General features: G+C 45.8%; 1 protein-coding gene across 1 annotated transcript in view; it reads left to right on the top strand.

Moving 5' to 3' along the window:
• The first annotated feature begins 423 nt into the window (after window positions 1–423).
• Window positions 424–21787, top strand: part of Gipc2 (GIPC PDZ domain containing family member 2) — a 72557-nt gene continuing 51193 nt past the window's right edge. The window contains exon 1 of the mRNA XM_021158210.2: window positions 424–836. Within this exon, the coding sequence (XP_021013869.1) occupies window positions 597–836 (240 nt within the window). The 5' untranslated portion in view covers window positions 424–596. The remainder of the gene's footprint in view (window positions 837–21787) is intronic.

The raw sequence follows: 21787 nt of genomic DNA, 5'->3' as shown, positions 1-21787 counted from the left end.
GAGAAGAAAAACAGGCAACATTTTTCTCTTTGAGTCTGGCCTACTCTATTTAACATAATAATGTCCTCTTTCCATCCTTTCGTTTTCCTGCCAATATAATTTGGGGGGCTTTGGTCGTGGGTGTGTGTTTGAGACGGACTCACTCTGTAGGCCAGGCTAGCCTCCAACCATTGCAATTATCCTGTCCCAGCCTTAACAGTGCTGAAATCATTGAACCACCACGCCCAGTTGAGCGCCCAGATTCTGAAAGGCAAGGCAAGGTAAGGTCGGTCTGAGAGCAAAGGCCCTTTGTTATAGCATCCCCGGCCCTTCATAGAAACCAATTCCTTTTCACTGAGAGGATGTCTGAGTCTAGAAGGGGGTTGACTCGAGCACAGCTTTCCTTCTGCCTGAGTAAGTAGCTGCCCGGCTCAGGTGCCCTGTCCTTCACAGGGAGGGGACCTGAAGCCCGCGCCGCTAGGCGGAAGCGCTGCTACCATTGGCTCAGCAGCCGCTGTCACCTGCGCGGAGCCGGGCCCCCACAGCGCAAAGTCCGCTGTCCGAGGCCGGGGAGCTGGCGCCGCAGCGCAGGTGGTCCACGCCCTGGGACCTGCAAGATGCCGCTTGGACTGCGCGGGAAGAAGAAGGCCGCCAAGTCCAAGGAGACGGCGAGGCTGGTGGAGGGCGAGAGATCCAGTGGCAGCCAGGGTGTCCCGGGACCCCCAGCTCCGGCTCGCAGGCTGGTGTTCCACGCACAGCTGGCGCACGGCAGCGCCACGGGCCGAGTGGAGGACTTCTCCAGCATCAGCGAGCTCTACGCCAAGATCGCCGGCGTGTTCGAGATCGCGCCGTCCGAGGTAAGCACAGGGGCACAGCCTGGCTCCGCCACCCAAGCTGGCTGCGCAGCAGTTCCCGAGCTTCAGGTAGCCAGCAGGGTGGGGTCGGTCCCCAGCGCCTCAGGGGAAGAGAGCTTGGTGGTGGAAAGCCCAGTCCTGGGACCGGATGAAACTATCCGCTCAGATCCGGCTTGTGGGTCACTGGGGTCAAGGCGACGGGGTTTTCTTTTGTTAAGGAGTCTGCTGTAGACGTGCTCAGGTCTAGTCTCGCAGGATAGGATGTGCGCCAGCACCTTCCGGGACGCAGGTCTGCTGGGACAAAGTAATGCCTTCCACAGGACTTGGACTTTACTCTTGGGCTTTCTGTCAGAGAGCTGCACTGGGAGTCTAACCCGAGTTAAAGAGAAGGGGGAAAGTGCCTCCCTGGACACACCACAGTAAGGGGGAAAGACCTCCCGGTGGGTACAACGTGAAGCTTCGTTTGCTCACCACTGGACACCTCCAGAACGAACCGTTTTGGTGGTAATATGTAAGAATTGTAAAACATGGGTTGTTATTCCAAGGGAAGTAACTCAGAAAATCATAGCAAACTGTCCAACTAGCAAACACAGTTTTCACGGAAGAGCTCAGCTTCATTTTCTCCAAGGTATCTTTGAAAAGAGACCGAGAAACGTAAGTAGGTTGATTATTTGATGCCTGGAGCCGGAGTTGCCCTAGGTCCTATTTTAGATGCGTTAGTCTATGGGGGTTTTTGTGGGCCCTTTGTGCTTACTCAAGAGAGCTACCTGCAAATGCAGGTGTGAAATATTTTGGAGCTGCAGCAAAAGACTCGAGCTCAAATTCCTGAACTCATCAGAAAAAAATGCACAGTGGTAACCCCAGTGCCTAGGGATGGGCTTGAACCAGCCTAGTCTACTTGGTATGTTTCAGGATTGTGGGAGAATTTGTTTAAAAAAAAAAAAAAAGCGAACAGAGTCTAAGAAGCAATGCTCAGGACTGTCCGCTGGCTTCTACTAGCAGCTACACACATGGAAACATTTTGTTCATTTTTGTGTGAGTGTAGGTGCTCTTGCCGGGGAACTCGAAATATGGGTGTGTGCATTCGCGCACACTGTCTCTTTAGGCTCTCAGGCTTTTGCTGTGGGCTTTCAGAGGTGTAGAGAGCAACTTCGTTTGTTTGTTTGTTTGTTTGTTTGTTTGTTTTTCGAGACAGGGTTTCTCTGTGTAGCCCTGGCTGTCTTGGAACTCACTTTGTAGACCAGGCTGGCCTCGAACTTAGAAATCCGCCTGCCTCTGCCTCCCAAGTGCTGGGATTAAAGGTGTGCACCACCAAGGCCCGCTGAGAGCAACTTCTTGTCGATTGTGGCCTACATACATCTGTTCTGCTGTTTTGTGTGCGGTGTTTTCTTATTTTTTTTTTTTTTATTTTTAAATTAGTTGTTTATTAGGTCTGTTTAAATGAAATTGAGGTCAAGGCGAGGTTTCAATAAGAAAAGAGGGTTTTTTTTTAATTATTTTTTTGAGATTTAAGAAAATTGTTTTATGTGGGGGGGTGTTTTGTTTGCATGTGTCTGTACAGTCTGATTCTCTAGAACTGGAGTTACAGAGGGTTGTTAGCAGCCCTGGGTGCTGGGAATCAAATCAGAGCTGTCTGGAAGATCAGTCAGTGCTCCTAACCATCGATCCATCTCTCCAATCCCATGAAAGAAGTTTTTTAAAATGCTAGTCTTTGTTCTTTCAGGGTTCCCAGGCTCTAGGACAAATCACAAAGTCTTTTTGTTGTGAATTATTTATTTTAGCGTAGGATTGCCATAACACAGTGTTTGTATAGGGATGTTCAATTGAAAAAGTGCTTTCAAATAACACTTGCCTCTCACCTCCCCCGGGTGAGGTAGACGGCAGCTTAACCAGGTGTGGTTGACTGTAAATCCAGCCTCCACTGACTCTCAGTAGCTGGGTAGCCTTGGCCAAGGTTGACTTCTGTTTAGCATCAGCTACCTACCCGGGTGGAGATAAGGATATCTATCAACTAGGCGGTCCTTCAGATGGGAGGAGTCTGCATGTAAACCTAACAGGTTACACTGGTGCTCTAAAAGCTGTAATTAATACCGTTGATACAGACCAGTTAAACAAATGGCTGACGTGCAAGAGGTTGGGCCTTGAACAAGGTCAGCTTGGGAGGGAAGAAGCGAGGCTGCTATTTGTGCTTGAGTCCTCTGGTTTCCAAGCCAGTGAGAGTGTTAGTGTAGCACCGGTGAGCTTTAAACTCTCTCCTGTAACCAGGGACTCCAGACTTAGGGAACTTTCCAGGAGCCCCTTTCCTTATCATGAATACACCACCCTGAGCTAAAGATACATGACGTCATCCAATCCACTTAGTCCCTAAGAAGCATTGTTGTGCTTTTGCGTCACAAAGAGGGAACTCGGGCTTCGAGCTTCATATTCGAAGTCATTCTTTGTCACAGGATATTTGTTCACACTGTGAACCCCAAGATTGTGTTATTTACTGAAAAAAAAAACAAACAAACCTATTTCTAGTTGTGGGGTGGCTCAGCCTTAGCACACACCTTTAATCCCAAACAATGAAGGAAAAAGTTAGTTTGTAGAAGGAAGCACCTGTGTTTGAAAGCAATGTCTAATTGAGTGGCAGACAAATTGACCAATCAGAGAAAGATCTGACAGACTAGGCTATGCCCAACTCTCACGAGAAGAGAGGAAAGGGCAGCTAGTGAAGAAGCGGTGGAGAGAGAGAGAGAGAGAGAGAGAGAGAGAGAGAGAGAGAGAGAGAGAAAGAGAGAAAGAGAGAAAGAGAGAAAGAGAGAAAGGGCTTTACTGGGACTGTTGTACAGAGACAGTTGGCAGTGAGAACAGCCTAGACCCAGGTGAAGACAGAATGAGCCAGAGAGTGAGTAGAAGCCAGAAGATTACCACAGATTGCCAAAGGTAGTATGAGGCCAAGCAGAGCAATTCAGTCAGAAACCGAAAGAAGCTAATTTGAATCAGTCAGCTTAGAGAGAAGTATTGAGCTAGACAGCTGAGTTGAACCAGCCAGAGTTCAGAAACAAACAAACAAACAAACAAACACACAAACAAACAAACAAAGACTGATCTTATTCGGCAGTCTCAGAGGCTGGGAGCATTCTAGGCCTAGATAAGATTGGATGGAGGCTAGAAGCTTTCAGGTCTAGGCCCAGGTTAGCCGACAAAGGCAGGAAGCCTGTCTGACAACAGTTACCATAGGAGAATACAAGTTATATCATGACACATGGTAAATGGCAGAGTCTACATGTAAGCCCATTTGCCCCTGACTCCACATTCTACAAAGCTACATTGTTAACTAGTTTTTCCAGTCCTTTAATAGTAGCTTGGAAACTATGTTACGTGTTTTCAGTTTCCGGTGCATTGACTTGCAAGATAAAATTCCAACATATTAATGAGCATAAGGTGTTTGGATGTGCAAAGCTCATAAGCAGATTTTTATAGCAACAATATGTATATTGGAGTGTTGGTGTGTGTAATCAGCATTAGTTTTCCAGATGGACTTTTAAAACGTTAATAGTGGGTGAGATGGCTCAGTGGATGAAGCTCTTATTGCCAAAGCTGAGTTCTAGCCTCAGAACCTACTTGATGGAAGGAACACAGACTCCTGGAACACACCGCCACCCCTCTCCCAAAAGTGTAAAAAAAAAAAATCTTAATTGGTATAATGAGTACAGACAGGCCAGAGTACTGGTCACCTGTTCCTCCTAGGGAAGTTATTGACTGCTGAGGGCTGCTGAGAGAGAGAGAAAGGGAGAGGGAGAGGGAGAGAGGTCTTCAGTGGTATAAACGACACTGGGGAGTCCAGTGGATAGCTCCACACCCAAGTTCATGATGGCAGCCCTAGCTAAACACACACACACACACACACACACACACAAACTGAAATGAAAGTGTGTGGGGGAATTGTTGGCACGAGGTGTGGCTTGCAGGGGGCAGGGGCTAGAGGAGGATAAAAGGGCATGGAAAGAGGGTTTGACCAACATTATAGACACGTACGAAATCATCAGATAATACAGCTGCTTATCACTGAAGAGGGTAAACATCCCAGGAGCTGACACTGAAGTTGCTTAGTGAAATCAAAGACACATCACACAGCTCTCCTATAACCGCCACACCCATTGCATACCCTCCTTACAGTGTCCTAAGGAAACGACAAACAAAACCAAAAACCTTCAGATGTATTTTTTTTTTAAGATTTTATTTATTATATGTAAGACTGTAGCTGTCTTTAGACACTCCAGAAGAGGGCGCTAGATCTCGTTACGGATGGTTGTGAGCCACCATGTGGTTGCTGGGATTTGAACTCTGGACCTTCGGAAGAGCAGTCGGGTGCTCTTACCCACTGAGCCATCTCACCAGCCCCCAGATGTATTTTAAGGAGCTAAGGATGGTGGGACATACCCATAACCTGAGCACTCTAAAGCTGAGGCACGAGGATCATGAACACAAGTTTGAGGCCAGGCAAGGCTACAGAGCAAGTCTGGAGCCAGCTTGAGCCACATGAATAGCAAGATGCTGTCTAAAAAACAGAAAAAAGAAGAAAGAAAGAAAGAAAGAAAGAAAGAAAGAAAGAAAGAAAGAAAGAAAGAGAGAGAGAGAGAAAGAAAGGGGGAGAGAAAGAGAGGAAAAGAAAAGAAAGAAAAGGAAAGGAAAGACAAGACAAGACAAACAGAAACAACAACAAGCACACCTTGGGGATTCTGTCCCCTTCTCTGTTCTCGAGTGAGGGATATGGTGATATACACTTGTTTTTTGAGATGTTAGTATATATATACATACATATATATACACATATATACACATATATATACACTAACATATATATATACACTAACATATATAAAAAACATATTTATATAACATATATATATATTTATATATATATATTTTTTGAGATGTTAGTATATATATATATACATATATATGTATATATATATACACATATATATATACACTAACATATATATATATACACTAACATATATAAAAACATATTTATATAACATATATATATATATATATATATATATATATATACTAACATTTTTTTATATATATAAAAGAAAAAAAATCTCCTCCCTAAAGAGAGTAGACAGGGACTGCTGAAGCCTCCTGACTCTGGAGAAGTGGCTGCAGGGACAGAAGTAGCATTGTACCAAGAGCTCCACTCTCTGAAGAGGAAGAAGTCTGAGGTCAGGTGAGGCAGGTGCAGGCGAACTCCCAGGGACTCCTGCATCCCCAGCTGTGCTAGGCAGACAGGGTAGGGTGTGGTCTCTGCTCACTGGGTTCGGTTGCAGTTTATAGTTGGACCAAGTGTGCCTCTGAGAAGTTAATCTGCTTTCCCAGAACCCCTGGGATTGTCAGAGCCAAGACTTGATTTGCGTTTCCTGGTTCTAACTGGTTGCACAGAAGCTAGGAGGTTCTTCGTAATTGTACTCAAATTCTAAATTCAAATTCAGAAAAACAGTTCTTTCAGACAGGCTTTCATTATGTAGCCCTGGCTGATCTGGAACTCACTATGTAGACTAGGCTAGCCTTGAACTCACAGACATCTATCTGTCTGCCTATGCCTCCTGAGTACCAGGGTTAAATATGTGTGTCACCACGCCCTGTCAGGAAAACTTTAAGAATGTTTACTTATTGAATTTTTATGTGTATAAGTATGAGCCTAAATGTATGTATGTGTACCACATGCATGCAGTGTTCTTGGAGGTCAGGAGAAACATCAGATTGTCTGGAGCTGTAGTTATGAATGCTTGTGAGCCGTCACACGGCTGCTCAGAACTGATCCTGGATCCTCTGCAAGAGCAGCCAGTGCTCCTACCCACGGAGTCATTTCTCCAGCCAAGAAAACCTTGTTTTGCTTTTTGTTTTTGGAGACAGGGTTTCTCTGTGTAACCCTGGCTGTCCTAGAACTAGTTCTGTAGACCAGACTGGCCTCGAACTCAGAGATCCTCTTGCCTCTGCCTCCTGAGTGCTGGGATTAATGACCAGCACCAAGAAAAACCCCTTTAGCCAAACGCTTCTCAATTCCAACACACACACAAATATGTATTTCTTTTGTCCCCCAAACGTGTTGTATTAGTCATTAGAAAAATGCAAATCAAAACTACAATGAGATCCATTTACCAAATTCAGGATTGCTCTCATGAAAGAAAACAAATAGCAGGCCTGGCAGGATTGCTCAGTGGTAAAGCCCTTGCCTGTCAAACCTAGTGACCTGGAACCATACGGAGGGAGAAGGGGAGACTCGGCTTCCGCAATCGTCCTCTACCCTGCATATGTGCCGCCAGTATCCTGGAAGTTACCTTATCATACACTCATGCAGCACCAGCAACTGCAACAACAGACAGACCCAAACAGCAGCAGTGCTGTGCAGGGAATAGAGGGGGGACAGGAACCCTGCATACTGCTGAGGGGAATTAAGTTAGTGCAGCTACTATGAAGTTAGCATAAATGTTCCCAAAAAAAAAATGCCATAGAGTCAAACTGTATAGCTTCTCCGCAATTGCTCAAAGGACTTTCAATTAGCATGTCATAGAGGGACCTACACAGCCATGTTTATTGATGCACTGTTTAAAGCTGAGTCATGGAATCAGCTTGGGTGTCTGTCAGCTTGTGGAAGGACAGAGAACATTTTATATATGCACACACACATCTATGTATATATGTGTATATGCATATATGTGTATATGTATATATGTATATGTGCATATATGTATATACATGTACATATACATATATGCCATATACCTATACATATATGCACAGACACACTCAATGGAGCTGTATTCAGCTGTAAAGAATGAGGAACAAATATGGTCAAAGTTTATGATATATTTGAAAATATCTCTACAAAACCCAGTCCAATGCACAGTGAACATACATAAAGACAGATACTGCTGCTGGGAAGTGACTGCTTGGGTTCTAGCTGTTTCGCAGTCCCTGGAGGAAGAAGTGAATGGAGCCTGTGAATTGTTTCAGATTTGCTACTGATGTTGGCTGGGTGCAGACTATTGTGATCAGTACATGGAAACAGATGGCAATTATGCAAAAAGCCACTGTCGGATGCTTTCGCCCCCAAATAACTAACTGAGCAATTCAGCGAAGGAAGGGAGGGAGGGAGGGAAGGAGGGAGGGAGGAAGGGAGAGAGGAGGGAGAGGGGGAGGGGAGGAGGAGAGAGAGGGAGAGGGAGAGGGAGAGAAAGAGGAGAGAATCTGGTTAATTCATCACACAAATGAAAGATGTCTCTTTAGAAAACTGAATAGCGATTTTTAAAAAATTCTTTTTTTGTATGTGTGGAAGTGGATGGTGTGTGTATGGTATTTGTGTGGGAGTGGTCTATGTGTGTGTGTCGTATATATGTGTGTATGGTGTATATGTTTGGTTCATACCCATGAGTGTGTGTGTACATGCACATAATACTCGAATACAGGGGGCCAGATGCCTTCCTCTTCTCTCTGTCTTACTGCTTTGAGACAGAGCCTCTCACTAAATATGACCCTTCTCATTGCAGCTAGGCCAATTGGCCAGTGGACTCTTGGACTCTGCCTGTCTTTGTCCTACAACATTGGGCTCACAGGCATGCAGAGCCAGACTCAGGGTTTTACATGTGTGTTGGTCTTTGAACTCAGGTCTTCACCCTTGTATAAGCTCCTTAACCACTCAGCCAACCCCTAAAGTATTTTTAAAAGTATTCAGATTATATAAAAGAGTTGAGTCATTGTGCCTGGAGCTCGTGAGCTCTTGATCATCGTTATACATTTTGTTGAAGAGGCGTTTTGAATATTTACCTCTTTTAACTGTTCAGCAAGGAGCTGATGGCAGGATATGGTTATAAATCCTTACTGTGAGGAATGAAGGCTGGAGCAGGCCGTACATTTGAATGTGGCTAGAAGCTGGTATATCCAGAAACCAGAAACTTAAGACTCACTTTCTTTACAGGGTTTAGAAGTTATTTCTGTGGTCTTGACTATACTGGCCAGTGATTTTCCCTCACCAGAAGTGCTTGTAGCCAGGGTGTTTCAGACTTCTTAAAAAAAAAAAAAAAACAACTTTGTAATACTTGTAAACACACAAGGAAAAGTCCTGGGATGGAATCTAAGTCTAAACAGAAAGTTAATTTCTGTTTTATATATGCTTTGTGCACATAGCAAAATTTTACATTTTGTATCCATTTTATACCCAGCCAGAATGTAATTTTATATACCACTTTGAGTGCGTGCCCAGATTCTGTCTGCCTGTCATCCCATGAGGTCAGGTGTGGAATTTTCTGCTTGTATCATGTTGATGCTCAGAGTTTCAGATTTGGGAATATTCTGGATTAGAGCTATACAATCTTTATCAGTTTGTATCGTTAGGTACCGAACAGCTCATTGAATGAGTGGGTGAACCATTTGGTGGTTCCTTCTCTCTTGACATATCTCACAAGTGTTTGGGATGGAGGTCTCTCTGTTGCACAGATGTGCCTCTAACTCTTGGCTTCAGACATTCCAGCCTTTTGTGTAGCTAGGACCATGTGCTGTGTCATCACGTCTAGCCAGAAAAATACATTTAAAAATGTGATTTTAAAATTTCAAACTCTCAGCCAGGCAGTGGTGGTACACGCCTTTAATCCGAGCACTCGGGAGGCAGAGGCACGTGTGGTCGCTGAGTTTGAGGACAACCTGGTGTACAGACTGAATCCACAGAGAAACTCTGTCTCACAAAACAAAAACAAAAACAAACAAACAAGCAAACAAAACTGAAGCTCTCAATCTCAAAATATTCAATTATTTATTTTAAAGGGAAAAGGACCTATGTTCTTTTCGGCGTCTATTCCCGTCCCTGGAGCCTGCTCCCATCTTCCACTTTGTTGAAGAAGGGTCTCTCGTGTTTCCAACGCTGCACCAAGTGCTCCAGGCGTCCAGCCCACTGCCCCGCCTCAGCTCTCATCTGACTGTATGAGCGCTGGGTTTACAGATATGCACCACTGCATCCAACTCGTGATTCTGTGGCTTCCAGAGACGGGGCTCTTGGGTCAACAGGTCACGAGGTCGTCAGGTCCGGGTGACTTTTATTCACTGAGCCATATCCCACCCCTTGGTCCCATATCCTAAGCTTACCACTCTCATCTCTCCTTTATAGCAGAACTCCGTCAGGGCTGCTACCTCTACTGGGAATTCGTCAGCATCACATTCTGTGCTCCAAACCCTCCATGGCTTCTCATCTCACGTGGTCATCGTTCTTTCTGCCCCAGCCAGGCTGACTCTTTGGCTGTTTCTTGTGTGCAGGTCCCTGGCTGTTGTCTTGGACGGGCTTCTTCTGGCAAATGTCCTCTTGGCAAGGCTGACCTGATCATCCCCTCAGAATGTACAGCACCCAAAACACTCTCTTGCTTAAGTTTCCTCCGCTGCCTTCTACTGTCCTAACTGTAGGACGTTACTTAATGTCCTGCGCCCCCGGAATAGAGAAAAACCTCCCCAAGGGCTACAACTTGTGTCTTGTTTGTTTACTGGTACAACTCTGAGGGCCTAAAAGCTGTGTGACCTGGGACATCCTTGGGAACTCGGATTTGCTTCACGTGTGTTTTGAGTCAGGTGCTGTGCAGCCTAAGCTATCCTCACACACAGGAATCCGTTTTCCTCAGTTTTGTGACGGTTGAGGTTACAGTTTATGTTACGCTGGGGACTGGGGAGGGCAAGCACACTGCCAACTGAACTATATCCCCAGCTCTATCTCTGTATCTGTGGTTTTATGTTTATTATTAAAGTGTATTTGCTGAACAAAAGAAAAAGAATCCTCACAAATTTAATATTTATAATTCTGCATCATTGGCATTAAATCTTTAGATTAATGTAGATATTAACTTTTTATATTAACTTAATGGAGATATTAACTTTTATGTTGTATGGAGGAGTGACTGCTCTCAGTAAGGAACATCATATCTTTAACATTTTCTCTTTATTTTCAATCCAACCCAGTTTTGCGTGTGCAAGCGTGTGTGTGTGTGTGTGTGTGTGTGTGTGTGTGGTGTGTAGCATATAAGCTTGCAGGTGCACACATACCTTTCTGTGTAAGTGCAGGGGTGGAGGCAGATGTTGGGTGTTTTATTGCTTTCTAGCTCTTGTCTTGAGACACAGTCTCTCACTGAGCTGGAAGCTTGCCTTTTTGGCTAGGCCAACTGGCTACCAGGTTCTCGCTTCCAGGGTCTGCTTGCCTAGTAGTAGTCTTACAAGCATACATAGCAAAGTCCAAATGGGGATTCAAATTCAAGTTTTCATGCTGGCACAGGTCCCTCTAACATAAAAACAGTTTGTCTGTGTTTAAGGTGTGAAACAGCCTTTAATATATATTTATATAATTTGATATATTGTATTTAATATATACAATTACTGCAGTCAAGCTAATTAGCATACCCGTCTTACGAATGGTGACATTTGCAGCTGTTTGCAAACAAAGCCACTTCCTAGTGAGTCACAGCATACGGGAGCTGCCTGATGAGGCTTCTCAGAAGCATCTCCCTTCCCGAGTCCTTGGTACCAGTGCCAAGCTCCTGTGGGAATCAGTACCGTGTGCTTCTGTGGCAGTTCTGGAGAACATAAAATGTTCTTCAGTCTTTACCATTTCCCAGAGACACAGATAACTGACAGGCGGATCTACTGTCAACCTGGCTCATACACGTGAGCTCCAGGAAGGCGGGGGATGGGATTTACAGACCTGTGTCGAGCTCCCACACCCAGCCACAGAATGCCACAAGGGTGGGGGATTGGGAATTTGGAGTCAGGGCTACTATTGATTTCTGAGGACAACGAAGTAAGCCCAGCAGAGTGTGAGGGAGAAGCAGGGCTGATGCCTAGGAGGTAGGCTGGTACTTGAGGTAACCTTGGCAGCCTGCTCTTGTGCAGAAACAGGGTGGAGATGTCAGGTAAAGGTTGTAGAATATCAACAGCTTTTCTAAGGTGTATGGTTGTAGGATTGGCCCTATTTCCTGAGCATGCACAGGGCAAACCTGTGCTTTGATGGTCTTGCCCCCAGATCACTATTCACTAAGCCTAAGTCCCTTCCTTCCTTCCTTCCTTCCTTCCTTCCTTCCTTCCTTCCTTCCTTCCTTCCTTTCTTCCTCTCTCTCTCTCTTTTTCCTCCTTCATTTCCATCTGCTTCTAATTTAAGTTTTTTATTTACTCTTTGACAATGTTTATGCACATTGTGTATTTGGGTCAGATTCTCCTCCCCTTATCCTGTGGTTGTGAGCTGCCTAAAGCAGGGTCTAGAAATCAGAGTCCTCTTTAACAGCAGCAAGTGTCCTTGACCTCTGAGCCACCTCTCCTGTAACCCTCCTCCATATGGGCTCACAGGAATGAAGTCGGTTCTGCATGCTTGCATGGCAAGTGCTTTACTGTTCGAGCTGTCTCTCCAGATCTCCACGCCCATCTTTTTAGCACGTCACCAAGACCCCAGTGCTCCCCTGGGAATGCAGTCTCAGCAGTGTCCTCATTTATTATACAGAGGACTGAACTTTGGGGCGTAAGTCCTGGTGGCCTCTGGATGCGCTTCACGGATGGTTGTCAGTGCTGGGTTGTTGATGTGTGTGTGCTACACACACTCCACCTATCTTCTGTTCTACTATTCCAGTTCCATGATTTTTTTCACTCTTCAAGGTTCCTAGTTACTTCTCAACGTACTCTACCAGCCAAGAGGTTTCTCATCTTCCTGCTGTCTCCTGAGTCTTCCTCTGTGGCTGCTACGCTCATCACATCTTTTGAGAATCCTCTGTTTACACTTCAGATCTTTCAGTTAGGGTCTCCTGTGTGTTGAGTTGGCTATATGTAGATTAAGATGCTCTTGAATTTCTCATCACCTTGGCTCCACCTCCTAGGGGTTGAGGTTACAAGTGTGTCACCATGCCCAGGTTATGTGGTGCGAGAGCCCAGGGTCTTGTGCTTGTTAGACAGGTCACCAACTGAGTCAGATCTCCAGTTCCGCATTTTATAGTTTTTTAAGCATTTCATTCTACTGTGCCTTTTAAAATTTTTTTGTAATTATATTTATGTACAGAAAACTTAGCAGTGTACATTTAACCCAGTTTAGTGGCGAGTTCTTTAGCTTCTGCCTTTTCCAGCTTGGCAATGTGAGCCACAGACTTAGGACCCAGGATGTTGCCTTCCTAGTGGTGGCTCAGCTAACAGCTCACTATTTTAATTGGTGCTATCAGCTTAGCCAGAGCACCCTTGTCTTCTGAGTTAACCTGTGTGAAGGCAACCGTGGTGCATGTCTTCCTGTGGACCAGGCGTCCCAGCCTGGCCTTTCCCTTGATGATGCAGTAGGGCACCCCCATCTTTGGACACAGGGCAGGTAGGAAAACCACCAGCTCAATGGGGTCTACATCATGGGCCATCATCACCAGCTGAGCCTTCTTGTTCTCCACCAAGGTGGTGACTGTATTGACTCCTGCTTGGAGGACAGGTGGTCTCTTAGTTGGGGCGTCCCCTTTGCCAGTAGCTTTCTTCTCAGCAGGGGCCAGTAGCCTTTGCTTCTTCTCTTGCTTTGTCTCTGGCCTGTACTTGTGGGCAATCTTCAGCAGCTGGGTAGCTGTTTGCCTGTCTAGGGCCTGGGTGAACTGGTTAATGGCAGGAGGTACTCTGAGCCGCTTATAGAGGTTGGCTCTTTGCCACTGCAACCTGATGTAGCAGGGCCATTTGACAAAGCACGTTGGATCTCTTTTGGGCTGTTTGCCCTGTCCAATGCTGAAGCCTCATAGCATCAGGCCCTGAGTTAACTCAGTGATGCTTGCTCTCTCCCTGAGCGCTGGGGCTTGTCTAAGCCACCAGATGGTCAGGTGCTCCATCAACCTCTGCTAAATAAACATTCATGGTGGATGCAGTAGGACGAAGCTGAGAGGATAGACAGCAGTGGAAGTCTCATGTGTGTGGGAGGGGCTTTAGGATGTGTGTGGGGGGCAGCTATACTATAGGATATGTGTGTATTGAGGGAGGAGGGGGCAACTTTACTTTCCAGGCCGGGAGAGTGACTCAGTTTTTAGAAGGTGCAGAAAGGCCTGACTCTCGTTCTAAAGGTAGAACTTACTCAGCCATGCATTTGCTGTTTTCTGTATAATAAGGTTTGGTTTGCTGGTATTTTCTGATTTTGCACTTTCTTGCCTGCGAACTTGGGAACGTGCTAACAGCCACTTCATGTGCTTAGTATCCCCTATGAACATTAGTGTCACTCTCATGTGAAAACTTCAAGAAAAATGACTCATTTTGGGAATTAAAAGGGGAGGGCCAGTGAGATAGCTCTGTGGGTAAAGGCACTGGTGGTCAAACATGGGACCCACATACTGCAAGGACAGAGCTGCCTGTCGAAAGATGTCCTTTCCCTTCCATGTTCCTGCCATGGTACATGCTCATACCCATGCACACACACTCATACACACACATACACACACACACACACACACACACACACACACACACACGCAAACACAGAGACGAGAGCAGTGTTGGGCTTAGCCGACTAGCCTGAAGGAGCTGATTAGATGGCCAGCCCTCACTTCTCCTCACTTCTCCAGCTATCTGCAGCCTGCAGTAGGTATGCTATACAAGAGATAGAGACACTCAGGTAGCCTGGGCCAAACTGTCTGGGTGGCTGGGATGAACTACCCTCGACCCAGTGGCTCCTTTCTAGGCCTGGGAGATGGCTCAACAGGTAAAGCAGTGGTGTCTCAGTGAGAGGCCCCAAGTTCAGATTTCCAGGACTCACATAAAGCTGGGTAGATAGCGTGCCTATAATCTCAGTGTGTCTGTGGAAAGATAGACAGGAGAATCCCTGGAAGCATTAGAGCCTGTTGTCCCGGTGAACACTGCAGTGAGCAAAAGGAGAGAGCCTGACTCAAGCAAGGAAGGTGAGGACTGACACCTGATGCTGCTCTCTGACCTATAGACACACACACACACCACACAGACACACACACACAACACACAGACACACACACACAACACAGACACACACACAACACAGACACACACACACACACACACACGCCACACACAGACACACACACACAACACACAGACACACACCACACACAGACACACACCACACACAGACACACACACACAACACACAGACACACACACACAACACACAGACACACACACACACACACGCCACACACAGACACACACACAACACACACACTACACACAGACACACACACACAGCATTTTTTATTTATTTTTTATTTATTTATTTTTCATCTCTGTATTTTTTTTAATTAGGTATTTTCCTCATTTACATTTCCAATGTTATCCCAAAAGTCACCCATACCCTCCCCCCCCACTCCCCTACCCACCCACTCCCACTTTTTGGCCCTGGCATTCCCCTGTATTGGGGCATATAAAGTTTGCAAGTCCAATGGGCCTCTCTTTCCAGTGATGGCCAACTAGGCCATCTTTCGATACATATGCAGCTAGAGTCAAGAGCTCAGGGGTACTGGTTAGTTCATAATGTTGTTCCACCTATAGGATTGCAGATCCCTTTAGCTCCTTGGGTACTATCTCTAGCTCCTCCATTGGGGGCCCTGTGATCCATCCAATAGCTGACTGTGAGCATCCACTTCTGTGTTTGCTAGGCCCCGGGAAAGTCTCACAAGAGACAGCTATATCTGGGTCCTTTCAGCAAAATCTTGCTAGTGTGTGCAATGGTGTCGGCGTTTGGAAGCTGATTATGGGATGGATGCCCGGATATGGCAGTCTCTAGATGGTCCATCCTTTCGTCAGCAAACAATCTCTTCCCTTTTTTGCTGGGGGACTACATAGTTTTCTGTGCCCTACATTATGAGTCACAAACCAGTTTCTGTTTCTCTGTGTCAGAGTCCAGTGTGGGTGGGTCAGGACCTTCTCATGCCTGTGGCTCCGGGATTCAGCTCTGTGTTGCCTGCAGTGCACTGTAGGCCGGTGAAGACTGAGGAGTCCTGCAGAAGGGGAGCTGGCTAGGCTCAGCATTTTGAGACAGCTTGAATTAGGGAAAGATTAGCTATGCTGTTACCTCACCACACACCAGAAATGTGATGCTGCTGTTCCCCAGGGCCTCCGTGCATCCTCTTCTTTGTCTGTGTTTCCTATGGACCTGCTCTTTAGCTGGAGGACACAGAGGATCCCAAAGCCGTTCCTCAACCTTAGCACTGAATTGCATGCTCCCCCCGCCCCGCCCCGCCCCGCCCCGCGTGTCAGAAACTCTTATCTGACTGTTGATCTGTTCTCTCCTGTGATTTTGAGAGTTTCTCTGGGCAGGGACCATCATTAGGCTACAGTTAGTTTTATAATGCTAAGCTTTTTATTATGGAACGTTACATGCAAAAGCAGGAGGGTAGTATAATTTATCCCTGTGCCCAGCGCCAGCAGCTATCAAACATTCGCCAACATTTCTTCCTCTCATCCTCCAATAAAAGAGTTTTTATTGTTGAACAAACGTAAGCAGAGGAATGCACAGGAAGCAAATATCGTGTATAATGGAGCAACTGAAAAGCCTTGAAGCTAGGAGCATAAGGAAATAGACCGTTTCCCAAAAGAAACCTCAGTGTGCTTCCTCCCACAAGAGTAACCATTGTCTTGGTTTCTGTGGTAATGTATCGATCACACACAGATCTTTATGGTGTTTAAAAGTTATTTATGAGTGAGTACATGTGTCACATATATTCAGGTGCTGAAAGCATGTGTGTCACATGTATGCAGGTGCTAAGAGTGAGTACATGTCTCAGGGTATGTATGCGTGCCCTGAGAGGATGTGTGTCACATGTGTGCATGCCCTGAGAGGATGTGTGTCACATGTGTGCATGCCCTGAGAGTGAGTAAGTATGTGTGTCACATGTGTGCATGCCCTGAGAGTGAGTAAGTATGTGTGTCACATGTATGCATGCCCTGAGAGTGAGTGAGTATGTGTGTCACATGTGTGCATGCCCTGAGAGTGAGTGTGTGTGTCACATGTATGCATGCCCTGAGAGTGAGTAAGTATGTGTGTCACATGTATGCATGCCCTGAGAGTGAGTACGTGTGTCACGTATATGCAGGTGCTCAAAGAGCTAGAAGACAACATTGGATCTCTTGGAACTGGAGTTACAGATAGTTGTGAGTTGCCATATGGATGCTGGGAATTGAGCCTGGGTTCTCTACAAGATCAGCAAGTACTCCTAACTGCGGAACAATCTCTGCAGCCATGGTATTTATAATTTTATCACTTCAGTATACCCCTTCACCCCTTTTAAAATTGAGGCAGTGTCCTGTATGGTACCAAACCCCATCTGTAAGCAAGAAAGACCTTCAACTTCTCAAATGTTTTGCATTCCCTTTATTTATTTGTACGTGGAGTACACAGCTATGGCACGGGCGTGTGGGAGTTGGCTCTCTCCTTCCTCCGGGTGGATCCAGGAGCCTAACTTGAGGTGTTTGGTGACAGACACCTTTACCCTATAGTCAGCTTTGGAGTTTCAATTTCTGAACCCCCTGTTTTACCTTCCTAAATTTGGGGGATTACATGACCACCAAACCCAAACCTGGCGAGCTGGGCGTGGTGGCGCACGCCTTTAATCCCAGCACTCGGGAGGCAGAGGCAGGCGGATTTCTGAGCTCGAGGCCAGCCTGGTCTACAGAGTGAGTTCCAGGACAGCCAGGGCTATACAGAGAAACCCTGTCTCGAAAAACAACAACAACAACAAAAAACCAAACAAACAAAAAACAACAACAACAAAAAACCCCAACCTGGCTAGAAGCATTCTGAACACCTGTTCTATCTATACTGTTGGTAGTGACTCGAGAGGAGTGGTTTTAAGAAAGCAACAGAGGCCTGGGAAGGGAAGGCACCATGAGCAGTTGGTTCGTGTCTCCTGGTGTCTTCCAGGTGCTAGGAGAAGTGATACTGCGTCATTAAGAAGGAGCCACGGTTGAATGATTCCTAAAAGTCTGTGTGTCTCCTGGAAGGGTTTCTTCTGTTGTTTTTCCTCTGTCTCCTGAGGATAAACACCTGAGCTAGTCAAGGCTGTTCCTTGAATCTTATTATTCCGAACAAAGTAACTAATTAACAAATAGCTTTGGGCTAGCTGCTTGCTGAGCTAGAGAGGAGAAAGGCAAGAGAAGAGGTGTGGCTTCTCTGAGTTAGGATACAAGCAAATGAACCCTGGCCACTGCCACAGGAACTGCAGCTCTTGTGTGGCTGAGTGTTTGGGGTATTACAGGTCTAGCTGGAAGTCAAAGCTGGGACTTTGCTGCCACCAGCGAGGTCCTGCAGGTTTTCTGGATATCTGGAAAACAGGAAGGGACCTCAGAGTTTGCTAATGGCAGGCTGTTTACGGTTGAGAAATGTATCTGCCCTCTGTTAGTGGCTGAGTGGGTTAAGAACCCAAGCACTGAGAAGGCATCTTTGTTATGTGTATAAAAATCTCCCTGGAGATAAAGTCTGGTAGAGCGACAGGTCCAACTGTTTTTATCTGGCGGCTGACACCCAGGATCCACATGCCAGTTGGTAAAAGTCACAGGTTCCTAAGTTACAGTGTTAAAGTGGCCTTGGAGGGATACACAGTGTGAGAGTTAAAGAGCCCTGCATCTTTGTTACGATCATTCACACATCCAAGTGTCACTTTCATGTAGAGGTGGCTGGTTATTTGGTGTTAGCACCGTTTTCTTCCTGACTCAGGGCCAACTCTGGCTCCTCTTCCCAAGCTCGCCTTCTGCTGTCTGTCAGGATGTTCCCCATTCCTGTCACGTCTGTCTCTTTCTGAATTCGTTGTATTTCCCATTTTCTAGCTTGATTTTCCTGTCTGTAAACATGTGTGGGAGAAGGGAAGTACACATTAGGAAACAGGAGGAGTGTGGTTACTGCCGAACTCCTAGTGCACCCTTAACACGTGCTACCTCATCTAAAGCGAGGATTCCTTCAGAGCCTCTAGAAATTAACTTGATCCCCAGTGGAGGCAACTGGAGCTCACAGTATAGGTGAAGCACTTAAGTGCAGGGCAGTGTCTTTGATCCCAAGTGTCTGGCCAAACCCAAAGTTTGTTTCTTCCCCTGTTTCTGTCCAACGAACACAAGGTCTTCTTGTGTGGTTAGGCTTGCCTGTGAATCTCTGTGTAGCCCAAACTGGACTCAAAAAACACCATCCTCCTCTTGCATGGCTTCCTTCAAGGCCGAACAGAATGATTCTTTTTTTAAACAAAAGGTCTACATATGTAGTTCTGGCTGTCCTATAACCCATGAGGTAGACCAGGCTGGCCTTGAACTCACATATGTCCACTTGCCTCTGCTTCTGAAGTGCTGAAATTAAAGGTGTGCACTACTATGTCTGCCTTCACAGCTGATTCTTAACTCTATACTCGAATTTGTCTACTACTAAATGTGTGAACATTTTTACCTTTGTGTAATAATATCTTAACCACCATCTATCTATACACACAATTTAAAACATAAGATATTAATTGACCATAATATTAGCGAGGAATGTACTTTTTAGTATACAGATATTTGGAGAAAGTAGAAGACACATGAAGCAATCAGGCATTTGTACCTACAGGTGGTAAAATCATGGATTTAACTAATGAAAACAGAATAATATCCCACGGAATGTTTATATATTCTCTCATTCCTTTCCCACTTGTTTTGTTTTTTAGGACAGGGTCTTACCCTGGGACTTAGCAAGTGGCCCAGGCTGGGTTGAGTGTGTGGTAATTCAGTGTAACTCTCCTAAACATTGGGTTTATGGTGTGGACCACCACGTCCAGCTTGCTTTTTCCTCAGATGTCACATTTATACTTTGTACATGTTTTAACTATTGGGTTGTGGCGTGTGTGTGTTTGTACATGTGTTTGTGTGTGTGTGTGTGCATGTGTCTATGCATGTATGCATGTATGTGTGCATGAGTACATGTGTGTGTACACATATGAAGGTCAGAGGAATGAAACTCAGGCCACGAGGCTTGTATGGCAAGTGCTCTCGATTGCTGAACTATCTTGCTGGCCCATGACATTTTTAATTTCAGTTTTATTTTTCCTGTTTTGCTTATGTATTGGTGTTTTGCCTGCATGAATGCCTTGCACTGTGCATGTGTCTGGTGCTGGAAGGGGCCAGAAGAAGGCCTTGAGTGCCCTGGAACTGGAGTTACAGGCGTGTTGATGCTGAGAATTGAAGCCAGGCTCTGAAAGGGCAGCCAGTGCTCTTAACTTCTAAGCCATTACTCCAGCCTCCCATGGAAATCTAAAATAGAGAACGACCAAATAATGTTTGTGAACACTTGAAATGATTTATTGCAACACAGCAACACCAGGAGCTGACTGAAATGCACGCTAAAGGTTAAATAACACGGGCAGTGCACTGGTGAGGGATGTCGCTGTCTGAAATGAAGGAATCTTACTTTTGCATAAAGCAAATGGGTCTTTGATTGGCGTGGTCACTGCAGTCTAGGAGAATTCAGAACAAAGAGTACTTACTTCCGGTATAAAACAGTCAGAGCCTAGGCTTACGTAATTATATTTCCCACTTTGTCAGTCTGAATATCTAACAAGACACTTGAAAATTATTTGGAATGTTTCCCAATTCTTCACCAAGCCAGGCAGTTCATGTAGCATCTCTGAGACTTCCAAACCTTCTGCAAATGCTAGCATCACCTGATCATTGTAACAACCACGAGCACTCCCAGATCTCAGCTATTATTTCCTTAGAGGTTGGTACCGCCCACCCCTGCCCTAGTCCTGTTACTTGGCTCCCGGCTCCTGCAGGTGGTGCTTCAGGTGGAGGACAGGAGACCATCTCAGCTGAGTTTAGGCTTCTGGATCAATCTTACGGAATGCTTTGGTTCTTCTCTAGATGTTGAAAATAGAAATCCAGGCCAGCACTGAGCCACAGTCCTGGCTCTTACAGGTTTATAATATGCAGAGTAGAGCACGTGGTTGCAATGTCTCAAAGGGTCACAGGTCACTGCAGCTCTGCACAGGTTGACTAGGTTCTTGACAGGTGGTGAGTCAGCATGGTGCAAAAGAAAAGCACAGGCTTTGAGGTCAGATAGGGAGGTGGGTTGGGGGAAGGAATTCCTCTGTGTGTTATTGCTAGGCATAGAAAATGCCATGGCGGGCTTATCCTTAGCATACAATTCTGCCAGTCTACTAAACCTTCTGCTAAGCATGCATTCATGTTCAGGAGTCAAAGCTAATTTTCACCCCTCCCGATGCCCACTAAGTCTCCTAGAATTTTGGTAATTATGTTCATATCATGGCCTGAACTGGCTGGTTTTGTGTCAACTTGACACAGCTGGAGTTCTCACAGAGAAAGGAGCTTCAGTTGAGGAAATGCCTCCATGAGAATCAGCTGTAGGCATTTTCTCAATTAGTGATCAATAGGGGAGGGCCCCTTATGGGTGGTGCCATCCCTGAGCTGGTAGTCTTGGGTTCTATAAGAAAGCAAGCTGAGCAAGGCAGAGGAAGCAAGCCAGTAAGTAACATCCCTCCATGGCCTCTGCACCAGCTCCTGCTTTCTGACCTGCTTGAGTTCCAGTCCTGACTTCCTTTGGTGATGAACAGCAATGTGGAAGTGTAAGCTGAATAAACCCTTTCCTCTCCAACTGCTTCTTGGTCCTGATGTTTGTGCAGGACTAGAAACCCTGACTGAGACATGGCCCTAGAAGCCCAGACGGGGAGTCTAGGGATGGTTATCAGTGTCAGATACAGAAGAGTAATTCAAGCACAGTTCTCCCAGCACCCGGGTCCTAAGAGTTTCCTTTATTTTTAATTAAAAGTTGTTATTACTGTTGTAATTGCTAGTGTGTGTGTGTGTCTCTGTCTGTCTGTCTGTCTGTCTTCAGACATGTGCCATGACATGTGGATGCCAGAGTGCAATACTCAGAAGATGCTCTATCCTCTCTCCTCTCCTCTCCTCTCCTCTCCTCTCCTCTCCTCTCCTCTCCTCTCCTC

The sequence above is a fragment of the Mus caroli genome, chromosome 3 (assembly GCF_900094665.2).
Source record: "Mus caroli chromosome 3, CAROLI_EIJ_v1.1, whole genome shotgun sequence".
NCBI classification, from domain to species: Eukaryota; Metazoa; Chordata; class Mammalia; order Rodentia; family Muridae; genus Mus; species Mus caroli.
This window is presented reverse-complemented; position numbering and strand designations above follow the sequence as displayed.